The sequence below is a fragment of the Oncorhynchus masou genome, chromosome 6, assembly GCF_036934945.1.
Source record: "Oncorhynchus masou masou isolate Uvic2021 chromosome 6, UVic_Omas_1.1, whole genome shotgun sequence".
NCBI lineage: Eukaryota > Metazoa > Chordata > Actinopteri > Salmoniformes > Salmonidae > Oncorhynchus > Oncorhynchus masou.
The window spans coordinates 28,351,181-28,365,072 of NC_088217.1; the positions used below are offsets into that span (position 1 = coordinate 28,351,181).

General features: G+C 40.2%; 1 protein-coding gene across 1 annotated transcript in view; it reads left to right on the forward strand.

Moving 5' to 3' along the window:
• Positions 1–899: 899 nt before the first annotated feature.
• Positions 900–13,892, forward strand: part of LOC135541827 (carboxy-terminal domain RNA polymerase II polypeptide A small phosphatase 2-like) — a 29,424-nt gene continuing 16,431 nt past the window's right edge. The window contains exon 1 of the mRNA XM_064968236.1: positions 900–1,457. Coding sequence (XP_064824308.1) covers positions 1,397–1,457 — 61 coding nt within the window. The 5' untranslated portion in view covers positions 900–1,396. The remainder of the gene's footprint in view (positions 1,458–13,892) is intronic.

Sequence of the window (13,892 nt, forward strand, 5' to 3'; positions counted from 1 at the left end):
AAGGCTTTGTTTTATTTTACTGTTATGACTGATGATACTTTTTAATTACTGGTCATCGGTGATCCGTGCCTCTCCCGGTCTGAATGATTCAATTATGCTTTAGGATTCTTAACGGCCAGCAGGTAGAGTAGCGCTTAAGAGAGTTGGGCTGGTAACCGAAAGGTCGCTGTTTCGAATGCCGAGCCGACTAGTTGAAACATCTGTTGATGTGCCCTTGAGCAAGGCACTTAACCCAAATTACTCCTATAAGTCGCTCTTCTTCTAAATTACTGAAATGTAAAGAGGTAGCTAATTTTAGCCTATATGATAAATCTAAAATGTGGTTTGTAACCAAAAGATTGGTGATGCACATGGTCAAAACGAAAAAGTATGCTGCCTTTATAGTCTTTAATTCACATGTTTTACATGGTAGTAATTTATTATTTTGTTCTCTGTAGCTGCAGATAGTTGGTGATCATTTTGTCAATAGGTTTCAACCACATATGTATACGTCATATACATACATTTACTGTAAAATAAATAAAGAGCATTTGGAATCATATTTAGCATGTAAATATGCAATTAAATAAATAAGTTTAGGATATCAAACCAGTTTTGCATGCTATATCGATAATACAGTATATTTGATGAGGCCATGAGCGAACACAGGAAATCGTTGCTATTTCGGGATCCTTGGGACGTCCAATATTGAATTTAAAATGGTTAAGATTTGGGTAAGGGTTGGTTTAGAGTAGGGACGTTCCAATGGGTTCTAGATAGCACTAACCACACAGGAATGCGCTCAGGATGAAGCGGGTTGAGAAGAATGCCTGTGGTACGCCCACTTCTACGAGATCCAATCCGCGACGACGAGCAGTTTCAAGGCGCCCCTGAAATCCCCAGAAGAGAAAAAACAAAGCATTCGATAAACGAAAACAATCTATTACTAATCAGACACACCTATTCTTACTTTGGACCAATGTAATCAATTATTTTACCAATATATTTTCCGCTTTCTTATTGGAGATTATGGTCGTCAGGGTTGTTTATCAGTAGTAAGGGGAACTTGAAACCGGCCCCTGCCATTTCCCCTCGGTTGTTTTGCTTTTTTTTATCCTGGATTCTCCATGTTGGAGCAATAGCGAGGACTTGCCTAGTATTAGCTAGCTGTCAGAGGGGACCTTGGCGTTACAATAATATACATCGTGTTAAATGCATGAGACAAATTGGGTAGCTTGAACGTGGAAAGATAGCGGCAGCAAGCTGCAATTGCCACGAGAAAAACGTGTTTATCTAAATATTTTAGGATACCAACGGGTTGGTAAGCGCAATTGCTAACCAGCTAGCTGAATGTTGAAAGTAGCTACCTGCGAATTGGGGGAACGGATTGGACTTTGAGGGGCTGTGCATTTGTTAGATGGAAAGTTCTATTATCACTCAAGTGCAGAAAGAAGATAGTCAACTGCCGTCCAAGACAGGTAAATCCTCGGGTTTATTGGCGCGGTGTGATCACTTTTAAATATAATCTTGTTGAAGCTGACTCGGACACTAGCTAGCCAACTGGTAGCTAGCAAGCAAGCGGCTTCTACTAGGTTAGTAGCATGCTAATAGCTACACGCCAGTCTAATTAATTAATGTAAGGACAGGTTTGAGTTGGTTTTGTCATGTGAACAACATTTTATTTAGGTTCTTGTTGAATGTGTTTCGGACATTTGGGTTATGGCCTGGATATATCCCAACTGCTGGATGTACTGAATCAGATTTGCCACTGTGTGGGTGTCCATTTTACATTCAGCGCGCTAGTCAAATAATAAAACGTAGCGAGTTAGTGCTATTCATGCGCAGACTATAACATCAGTCAGGGATAGCGAACATCTGGATAGTGTTTGTTTGTTTTAACCGCAAACTTACAAACTACTGTCTTGTTGGCTAATATTATGCAAACCATCGATTCTAGCCTATATTGTCAGCCAGATACTCCATAGATCTTAATATTTGTATAATTGAGAAGCTGTGAAACACAAGTGTTGACCGCCTAGAAGTACTGTAATGTCTGGAATGTGCCTGATCGTTTTTATTTGTTCAGACCGTCAGATTGCATACTTTAGTTTGCAATTTGTCATATCAGTTGGTATAAATAACTTATATTTTGGCATGGATGTAACTACAGTCTTCATTCATGGACTGTCATGCAAATATCTGTCAAAGTAGACTCCTTTTTATTCGGGTGTTAGGGGACAAAATAAAACTTTGCCTCTGGTATTCTACTTTCTATTCCATGTTTTAAAGAGAAGCTTCTTAGAACACTTTCTTGATGATAGGATTTACCATGGCTGAGATCTTATTTTCAAGTTATTGGAAAAGGTCAACATTAATCCCTTGTCATTAATGGCACCTAATCACCTGTCTGGATTCTTAAATTCAACACATTCTGTTCAGTGTCTCAAGATAGGGTGGTTATATTATTATAACATTTTCAGGGCTAATGTGGAACACAGATGATCCAAATTAAAGTAATTTATTCAATTAAAATGTGGTATTACAGTAATTTGACTAATTTAAGCTAGGGTGGTCATTATTAACATATCTTTATGCAACACTGAGTTTGTAGCAATTTATGAATTAGGAATACAAATATTTGTATACTATTGTATGCAAATTAGTTACTTAATATGGTAATTCGTTTGTAAGGAATTTGAAAAATACAGCATGTTAAGCCCACTCATTTAAAGTAATTTGGTCATACTAACATATATTGATGTTTTTTTGCAGGGGGTGGTAACAGAGTACATTCAATTGGGATTAAGTAATAATAATAATGATGATTATTTTGACCAATTAGTAACTGTTAGGCTGTATTCAGTAGCTTAACTGATTAGACCTAAAGTGCCAAATAATACACCCAACCCTGTGCCACCTGCATACACACAGCCCCCAACACAGGCTGTGTGTGTGGTAATGCTGAAAAGACTAACACACACACTTCTCACTAAGTATAAACTGTAACATAGAAGTCTACTAGTCTAATTACAGCTTACTTCTAAGGTAAGCCTAAAACTGAGTTGAGTTACATTGTAATGTTATTTTTGGTTTTGATGAGTTACCCTGTGATAGGATGAACTGCACCATTTTGAGCAAATAATTAGCCTAGGCTCAGAAGAGACGGTGAGTTGCCTGCTTGCCAGTTGCAGAGAAGGATAGATGGGACACAATTTCAATTCACTGGTATTTACACTAAAGAAAAATAAATGCAACCATTTCAAAAAGATTTTACTGAGTTAGTTAATTTAAGCAAATCAATCAATTGAAATAAATCCATTAGGTGCTAATCTATGGAATTCATGTGATTGGGAATACCTAAATGCATCTGTTGGTCAGATACCTTAAAAAAAAAAGTAGGGATGTGTATCAGAAAACCAGTCAGTATCTGGTGTTTCATTTGCCTCATGAAGCACCACACGTCTCCTTTGCATAGAGTTGATCAGGCTGTTGATTATGGCCTGTGGAATGCTCTCCCATTCCTCTTGAATGGCTGTGCGAAGTTGCTGGATATTGGCGGGAACTGGAACACGCTGTCGTATACGTCAATCCAGAGCATCCCAAACTTGCTCAATCATGAGACATGTCTGGTGAGTATGCAGGCCATGGAAGAACTAGGACATTTTCAGCTTTCAGGAATTGTGTACAGATCCTTGCGACATGATGGTGTGCATTATCATACTGAAACATGAGGTGATTGCCGTGGATGAATGACATGACAGTGGGCCTCGGGAGCTCGTGGCGGTATCTGCATTCAAATTGCCATCGATAAAATGCAATTGTATTCCTTGTCCGTAGCTTACGCCTGCCCATATTATTACCTCACCACCACGGGGCCCTCTGTTCATAACGTTGACATCAGCAAACCTCTTGTCCCCACTTCTGCCTGGTGCAGTTGAAACCGGGTTTCACACTTCTTCAGTGTGCCATTGGCCATCGAAGGTGAGCATTTGCCCACTGAAGTTGGTTATGACTCTGAACTGCAGTCAGGTCAAGACCCTGGTGAGAATGCAAATGCGCTTCCCTGAGACGTTTCTGACAGTTTGTGCAGAAATTATTCGGTTGTGCAAACCCACAGTCATCAGCTGTCCGGGTGGCTGGTGATAGACTATGCTGGAGGGTGAATAAGCCTGATGTGGAGGTCCTGGGTTGGCGTTGGTTACACATTGTCTGCAGTTGTGAGGCCGGTTGAACATACTAACATAGAGAAATTAACATTTGATTTTCTGTCAACAGCTCTGGTGGACATTCCTGCAGTCAGCATGCCAACTGCACGCTCCCTGAAAACTTGAGACATCTGTGGCATTGGGTTGTCTGAGACAACTGCATATTTTAGTGGCCTTTTATTGTCCCCAGCACATGGTGCACCTGTGTAATGATTATGCTGTTTAATCTGCTTCTTGATATGCCACACATGTTAGGTGGATGGACTATCTTGGAGAAATGCTCTCTAAAAGGGATGTAAACAAATTAGCACAAAAATATGAGGGAGATAAGCTTTTTGCGCATATGGAAAATTTCTATTTTATTTCAGCTCAAGAAACATATAAACCCAACCTGTAAAGTGTTGGTTCTATTTTTGGTTAGTATTGCTATGTTCTTATCAATTGTAGGGCTGTGGCCACGGAATTCTGCTAGTTTTTAATTGAAAGAATAAAATCGTCAATCACAAAATTCGCAGCTGGCACAATACAGCCACGCTGCTTCTCGTCCGACTTGTTGCCTAAGGGAGTGCCTGATGCCATTCGCACACAGCTAGCAAGCTAGAACTCGTCATAGAAACAGGGGTTACGACATTAATTTGGACCAATCCCTGACAACCCATGCCTCAACGTAGTTACAAAACTCTAATTTGGAATCTGCTACGTTTCATTTTCGTGTCTCAAAATATTTGAATGACAGAAGCAAAGGAAATAGTTTTACCTTATTTCAGTCAAAAAATGTTCGTGAAATTAACGGGCTGCATTTCCGCAGGACCCGACGGAGATCTTTGCTGCGCAGTCGGCATTTGTCATGCTGCGGGTGGGAGCAGGGAATCTTGAGACAATTTTGGGATAAGAATATGTTTGTGAAATGGTCGTCTTTCTGCTTTGTATGCGTAATAAATATTGATTTGATAGCCTAATAATGGGCCGCGTGAGAATCTGGTCATTTAAAACCTATTTCCTAGGTTAATTTTGCGCATTTTGATATTGCATATCGGGTGCAAAATTGATGGGACCATGCCTGGCAAGTAAGCTGCCTCACATAAGCTTAAAATAAAATTGCGGGACTGCGGTTGGGTTTATGACCAGTTCTTGCGGTAGAGGGTGGGAGTCGGACAGAAATCCAGCAGGTGCGGTATGAAAAGCTGCAGGTCCAGCGATAGCAGAATGAACAAATCAGTCCCACGCAGACCTCTACCGTGAAATATGCCATCATGACTTTCCCATACGTTTTGGCAATACAATGTTACACCAATCTTACTTTAGTTTGAAGAATATCCATCGCATAGAGCAAATGAACACACAGATTTTGCGGATTTCACAAAAGGGGCTGTCCCTCAGATTTGAATGTTCTTAGCATGGCAGTTGATTTACGTTTGGGCTCATATCCTATAAGTATCATAACAGACAGTATTACGATTTTTAGACATGAGTAACAAATGCCACATTTTTTCAGATTTATGTATTTTTTGGCGAACACATTGACATTTAGTAAAAACAGATTTGTTCACTGTTTTTTGCATAGCGTCCATTGTTTGTCACGTCACCTAACACCCTACTTTTTAAAAATTAACTTTTGTTGTTAATTTTGCTAAGCAATACAGACCGTCAACATAAGATCTGGTTAATGCCACAGTCAGGAAAGATGGTCATGATGGCTGTATATGATAAGCATGTTTGTTCATTTCAGATAACTTCACCCCTACCCACTATCCTACCCATATGTTGAAAGTATAACACAGACATACCACCATGTAACTACACTGTCTTTAGGACCCCATAAGACAAGGATAAACATTCAAAAGCCTGGAATGAGATGGTGCAGCTGATATGAAGGCATTGTGTGTTTTTTATGCTCTGTCTCTGAACTGGATTAAAGGCCTTGCCTGGTCCAGATGGGGAAACTCCATGTTTGTTTTTCAGATTGTCTTGAGCTCTTGTGGGTGGGTGGGTGGATATAATTGCGCGTTATCGTCAACTGTCCTTCCTTTGTTGTCCTGCACAGATAGGCCTACATTTCACAGGCAAAGAGGGGGAAGTTTGTTTCTTAGTAATGTAGGCATACCACGATGCTACATTGGAGGATGACATGTTGAGCAGGGGGGGATAAGAAATGTTGGAGTAAATTCCTTGACTTCTGTTATTGGGGTATGGCTTAGGGGGTTCGTTGCACTTCAAGACAAGGCTGTGTGGAATGATATGAATCCTCTGTGTGAAGCATTCTGGGTGACAGACTTGTTTTCAGTTTGCGATGAGAGCACGGTACTGTGATTGTCTTAACTTCCCATGTTTGGTCTGAGGTCATCATGATCACTGTTTTTGTTGGAATGCTTTTACTGGTTTTGAGCTAGCTATCTATCGGGATAAAAAGCCCTAAATAAGCTTTGTTGTATAATTAAGGGTAAAATACACTGCCTTTCAAACCGCCAGCAATCGTCTAATGAATTTGGGGCTTGTGAAATTATACCTAGGCTTTACATATAAGTCTATGAAAATGCCATTTTTGTTGAACATTTACCAGAACCATTCATAATGTACATTACTTTTTTTGTAGCAGACATTATAGAAAATTAACCCAGGTCTCCTAAACAATCTCATAAGCACAAGCACATGTGCCAGCTAATCTTTATATTTCAAGTTTAGCCAACTTGGATCTATGTGTTTAGCTAACAAGGTAGAACAGTTGAGTTGTTATGAGCACATCCTTCTGTCAGTCTCCAACTTTTTGAACAGCATGCTAGCCTTTTCACTTTGTCCAGATGCTGAAATCAAGTGGCCTACCTTATTTCTCAGAATGCGAGCGAGTTGCCAATTCCATATAATTGTTTTATGCTTGTTGCACATTTATAAAACAGACTAGACAGATAGAGACAAACTGAGCATGAATTTTCCAGAATCAATTTTCATTGATACTCCTGTTTTAGTCGTCTGCTCTGTACGCAATTTGAGGAGTTGAGACACAGGGTATCGTTAGAATGGTTAACTACTCCTCTATTACAGTAAAATGTCTTTCAGTGTCCATATGACCAATTTTTCTGTTGGACCAAACCGAGTTAAAACCGCTTGTCAGAGAGAATGCACAGAATGGAGCAAAGGAGACCAGACCAAAAAGACAACATGAGAATATGCAGACAAACACTAATTTAAAAAATTTTTAAATAAAAACGTATTTTGGGGATTCTTGCTATACAGGCATTTGGAATACCATGCAAAAACATACATTTTCATTAATTTGATATATCGCCTAGCCCTACTTGAAAGCTTTTTTTGTCACTCATGGCTGTAAAAGTATCCATTCAACATTCTCAAACACTATGAAAAGGTAAGATTGGAGACAACATGCTTATGACAGCGTTGTCAGTAGTCATGTGCACTGTAGGGAACAGCCAGGACAGTGTCAGTAGGATGAGTTTCAGTTGTGAAGTTGAACCCAGTTCCAGTGTAGAACAGGGAGTGTACTTTGCAGCAGCTTCATGCCTGTAGTTGAAAATATGTTGGATAAAACTGGGTTGATGAGTTTAGTTGGGAAATCCAAATCTACTGATAGGCTAGGCCTGCTGTCCAAAAGTATGATATAAGTTACGAGGGGGATCTCAGACACTGAGTGTGAAGCAGGCCTTAAAAGATGCTACACAGGATTTAAAAAATAATTTTAACATTGTAATTTCAGAAAATGTCCATAATATATCTGCAGTAATAGTGGAATGATTGTGTTTCAGTGTTACTTACCCACCAGTGTTGTGATTGGCTGTGATATTTGCCAACTAATTTGGGCAAAATGGGAAAGCTGTTTTGACTAGAGGTCGACCGATTTAATTGAAATGGCCGATTTAATTAGGGCCGATTTCAAGTTTTCATAACAATCGGAAATTGTTATTTTTGGGTACCGATTTTGCCTATTTTTATTTTTTTAGAAATACCTTTATTTAACTAGGCAAGTCAGTTAAGAACACATTCTTATTTTCAATGACGGCCGAGGAACGGTGGGCTTACTGCCTTGTTCAGGGGCAGAACGACAGATTTTCACCTTGTCAGCTCGGGGATCCAATCTTTCAACCTTACAGTTAACTAGTCCAATGCAATAACCACCTGCCTCTCATTGCACTCCACAAGGAGACTGCCTGTTACACGACTGCAGTAGAAGCCAAGGTAAGTTGCTAGCTAGCATTAAACTTATCTTATAAAAATACAATCAATCATAATAACTAGTTATAACTACACATGGTTGATGATATTACTAGTTTATCTAGCGTGTCCTGCGCTGCATACACCGGGGGATGATTTAACAAAAGAGCATTTGCGAAAAATCGTTGGACGACAGTACATAACCATAAACACTAATGCATTTCTTAAAATCAATACACAGAAGTATATATTTTTAAACCTGCATATTTCGCTAAAAGAAATCCAGGTTAGCAGGCAATATTAACTAGGTGAAATCGTGTCACTTCTTTTGCATTCATTGCACGCAGAGTCAGTGTATATGCAACCGTTTGGGCAGCCTGGCTCATTGCGAACTAATTTGCCAGAATTTTACGTAATTATGACAACATTGAAGGTTGTGCAATGTAACAAGAATATTTAGACTTAGGGATGCCACCCGTTAGATAAAATACCGAACAGTTCCGTATTTCACTGAAATAATAAACGTTTTGTTTTCGAAATTATAGTTTCCGGATTCGACCATATTAATGACCAAAGGCTCGTATTTCTGTGTGTTATGTTATAATTAAGTCTGATTTGATAGAGCAGTCTGACTGAGCGATGGTAGGCAGCAGCAGGCTCGTAAGCATTCATTCAAACAGCACTTTCGTGCGTTTTGCCAGCAGCTCTTCACAAGCACAGCGCTGTTTATGACTTCAAGTCTATCAGCCTAATGGCTGGTGTAACCGATGTGAAATGGCTAGCTAGTTAGCGGGGTGCCCGCTAATAGCATTTCAAACGTCACTCGCTCTGAGACTTGGAGTAGTTATTCCCCTTGCTCTGCATGGGCCGCGGCTTTTGTGGAGCGATGGGTAACGCTTCTTCGAGTGTGGCTGTTGTCGACGTGTTCCTGGTTCGAGCCCAAGTAGGGGCGAGGAGAGGGATGGAGCTATACTGTTACACTGGCAATACTATAGCGCCTATAAGAACATCCAATAGTCAAAGGTATATGAAATACAAATGGTATAGAGAGAAGTAGTCCTATAAATACTATATTAACTACAACCTAAAACCTCTTACCTTGGAATATTGAAGTCTCATGTTAAAAGGAACCACCAACTTTCATATGTTCTCATGTTCTGAGCAAGGAACTCAAACGTTAGCTTTTTTACATGGCACATATTGCACTTTTACTTCTTCAACACTTTGTTTTTGCATTATTTAAACCAAATTGAACATGTTTCATTATTTCTTTGAGGCTAAATGGATTTTTATTGATGTATTATATTAAGTTAAAATAAGTGTTCATTCAGTATTGTTGTAATTGTCATTATTATAAATAAAAATCGTCAGATGAATCGGTATCGGCTTTTTTTGGTCCCCCAATAATCGGTATCCAAAAAATTATAATCGGTCGACCTCTTGTTTTGACCTTGTCTGTGTCATCTAGTGGAAATTGGGTCAAGCACCAATGTAGACATTGCTATGTAATTTCCTGGTTGCTCCAATTCTACACTGTTCGCTCAATTTCAGTTGGCTTAATCTGAGAAAATAAGCACTGAATAGTGTAGGGAATCCTTGCATCTAAATCGCTGTGAAATATATTTTCAATTACAAAAAATATAGTTTTTACAGCTGAAGCTGGTGGACAAAAACTGAAAGTAAAAGGCTCAAGCGTGAGTCTGCAATGTTAAGTGTAAATGGGATGCAGGGGTGGGGGGGTTCTGAATGCAGGCTAGTATTGCAATTAACCTAGGTTTGCGTGGGGAGTGGGATTCTGAGAAATTCTAGGTGTAGCATCTTTAACCTGAACTGGGCAGAGAACAGAAAATGGTTACAATAAAGAACAGGGAAAGTATTAACTGAATTTGTATCACAAAGTGGGAGTGATATGTAGGCTAAAGAATACTACACAGACATGAGTTTAAAATCAACTAGCTCCTGTTTCAGGTGGATCTATCCTATTTTTTTAATAGCCTATCTAATATGTTTAGTCTACATTTCCATGCTTCATGTGCTTACTATCTCTATAAGTGTTGAAATGTTACACTTAAGTGTTCCACTAAGGCCCTCCCGGGTGGCGCAGTGGTTAAGGGCGCTGTACTGCAGCGCCAGCTGTGCCATCAGAGACTCTGGGTTCGCGCCCAGGCTCTGTCGTAACCGGCCGCGACCGGGAGGTCCGTGGGGCGATGCACAATTGGCCTAGCGTCGCCCGGGTTAGGGAGGGCTTGGTCGGTTGGGATGCCCTCATCGCGCACCAGCGACTCCTGTGGCGGGACGAGCTTAGTGCGCGCTAACCAAGGTTGCCAGGTACACAGTGTTTCCTCCGGCACATTGGCTTCCGGGTTGGATGTGCGCTGTGTTAAGAAGCAGTGCGGCTGGTTGGGTTGTATCGGAGGACGCATGACTTTCAACCTTCGTCTCTCCCGAGCCCGTACGGGAGTTGTAGCGATGAGACACGAAATTGGGGAGGAAAAGGGGTAAAAAAAAAAAAAAGAAGAAAAAAAAAAGTGCCCCACTTAGAGAAACATGACGTTGCTTGCCCTCATTACGCACAGGATTGTAGTCTTCAATTAAGATAGTGGCTAGTAGCGCCTTGCTGTGACTCCCCACTGCCTCCCTCACACCACACCCGCACTGTTTACATTCATACAAACCATGTGGCCTATTGAAACTTCAGTAATCATTTAACTCTAAGTGAGGACCATTCTCAAACTGCTTGGCATTCACATCAAAGTGTGTGTACGTACACGTGTTCACCTCATCCAGGAGGGAGCATGTTAAATATATTTGAATGACAAATAACTCAGAGAGCTGGCATACTCAACAACTTCTTCAATTCTTGCCTGTTTTTGGTGCAGAGTAAAACAAATCAAAATCGAATGTTATTTGTCACATGCTTTGTAGACTAAATGTGAAATGCTTACTTAAGGGTCCTTTTCCAACAATGCAGAGTTTAAGATAAAATTCAAATGGAGACAAGGAATAAATACACAATGAATAACAAATAAATAATTAGTAAAAATATCATGGCTATATACAGGGAGTACCAGTTCTGAGTCAATGTGCAGAGGTAATTGAGGTAGCGAGGTAGGGGTAAAGTGACTAGGCAACAGGATAGATAGACAGTAACAGCAATGTATGTGGTGAGTGTGAAAGTGGGGGTGTGTGGTGTCAGTGTATGTAGTGCGTGCATATGTAGTGTGTGTGTGTGTGAGGTGTCAGTGTAATACTTTGTGCAAAAGATCAGGTAGCTATTTGATTAGCTATTTAGCAGTCTTGTTTTAAAGTCTTACGGTTTGGGGGTAGAAGCTGTTCAGGGTCCTGTTGGTTCCAGACTTGGTGCACTGGTACCACCTGCCATGCTGTATCAGAGAGAACAGTCTGGCTTGGGTGGCTGGAATCTGACAATTTTGGGGGGATTTCCTCTGGTAGGCTTGGGTGGTATACCGGGTATGGAAATAGCCATTCGAAGGTTTTTCAATACGTTTTAATATTTGTAACTACTTTAAGTAAATACCTGCAGTCATCTTGTGCAATACATTAGGAGATAAAGCAGACTGTGTTCTTCATTTCACCTGTCACATTATTTTACATTATGAAGCTTACTGTAGTTCCTCAGACCTGTTTGTAAATGGCACAACCAGAGAAAGCGGGATCAGTTGTGTCCAGCTACAGTGCCTTGCGAAAGTATTCGGCCCCCTTGAACTTTGCGACCTTTTGCCACATTTCAGGCTTCAAACATAAAGATATAAAACTGTATTTTTTTGAAGAATCAACAAGTGGGACACAATCATGAAGTGGAACGACATTTATTGGATATTTCAAACTTTTTTAACAAATCAAAAACTGACAAATTGGGCATGCAAAATTATTCAGCCCCCTTAAGTTAATACTTTGTAGCGCCACCTTTTGCTGCGATTACAGCTGTAAGTCGCTTGGGGTATGTCTCTATCAGTTTTGCACATCGAGAGACTGAAATTTTTTCCCATTCCTCCTTGCAAAACAGCTCCAGCTCAATGAGGTTGGATGGAGAGCATTTGTGAACAGCAGTTTTCAGTTCTTTCCACAGATTCTCGATTGGATTCAGGTCTGGACTTTGACTTGGCCATTCTAACACCTGGATATGTTTATTTTTGAACCATTCCATTGTAGATTTTGCTTTATGTTTTGGATCATTGTCTTGTTGGAAGACAAATCTCCGTCCCAGTCTCAGGTCTTTTGCAGACTCCATCAGGTTTTCTTCCAGAATGTTCCTGTATTTGGCTCCATCCATCTTCCCATCAATTTTAACCATCTTCCCTGTCCCTGCTGAAGAAAAGCAGGCCCAAACCATGATGCTGCCACCACCATGTTTGACAGTGGGGATGGTGTATTCAGGGTGATAAGCTGTGTTGCTTTTACGCCAAACATAACATTTTGCATTGTTGCCAAAAAGTTCAATTTTGGTTTCATCTGACCAGAGCACCTTCTTCCACATGTTTGGTGTGTCTCCCAGGTGGCTTGTGGCAAACTTTAAACAACACATTTTATGGATATCTTTAAGAAATGTCTTTCTTCTTGCCACTCTTCCATAAAGGCCAGATTTGTGCAATATACGACTGATTGTTGTCCTATGGACAGTGTCTTCCACCTCAGCTGTAGATCTCTGCAGTTCATCCAGAGTGATCATGGGCCTCTTGGCTGCATCTCTGATCAGTCTTCTCCTTGTATGAGCTGAAAGTTTAGAGGGACGGCCAGGTCTTGGTAGATTTGCAGTGGTCTGATACTCCTTCCATTTCAATATTACCGCTTGCACAGTGCTCCTTGGGATGTTTAAAGCTTGGGAAACCTTTTTGTATCCAAATCCGGCTTTAAACTTCTTCACAACAGTATCTCGGACCTGCCTGGTGTGTTCCTTGTTCTTCATGATACTCTCTGCACTTTTAACGGACCTCTGAGACTATCACAGTGCAGGTGCATTTATACAGAGACTTGATTACACACAGGTGGATTGTATTTATCATCATTAGTCATTTAGGTCAACATTGGATCATTCAGAGATCCTCACTGAACTTCTGGAGAGAGTTTGCTGCACTAAAAGTAAAGGGGCTGAATAATTTTGCACGCCCAATTTTTCAGATTTTGATTTGTTAAAAAAGTTTGAAATATCCAATAAATGTCGTTCCACTTCATGATTGTGTCCCACTTGTTGTTGATTCTTCACAAAAAAATACAGTTTTATATCTTTATGTTTGAAGCCTGAAATGTGGCAAAAGGTCGCAAAGTTCAAGGGGGCCGAATACTTTCGCAAGGCACTGCATGTAGTGACAAGGGTTGTTGTGTTTTATACACTGCTCAAAAAATAAAGGGGACACTAAAATAACACATCCTAGATCTGAATGAATGAAATATTCTTATTAAATACTTTTTTCTTTACATAGTCGAATGTGCTGACAACAAAATCACACGCAAATTATCAATGGAAATCAAATTTATCAACCCATGGAGGTACACTCATAATTAAAGTGGAAAACCACACTACAG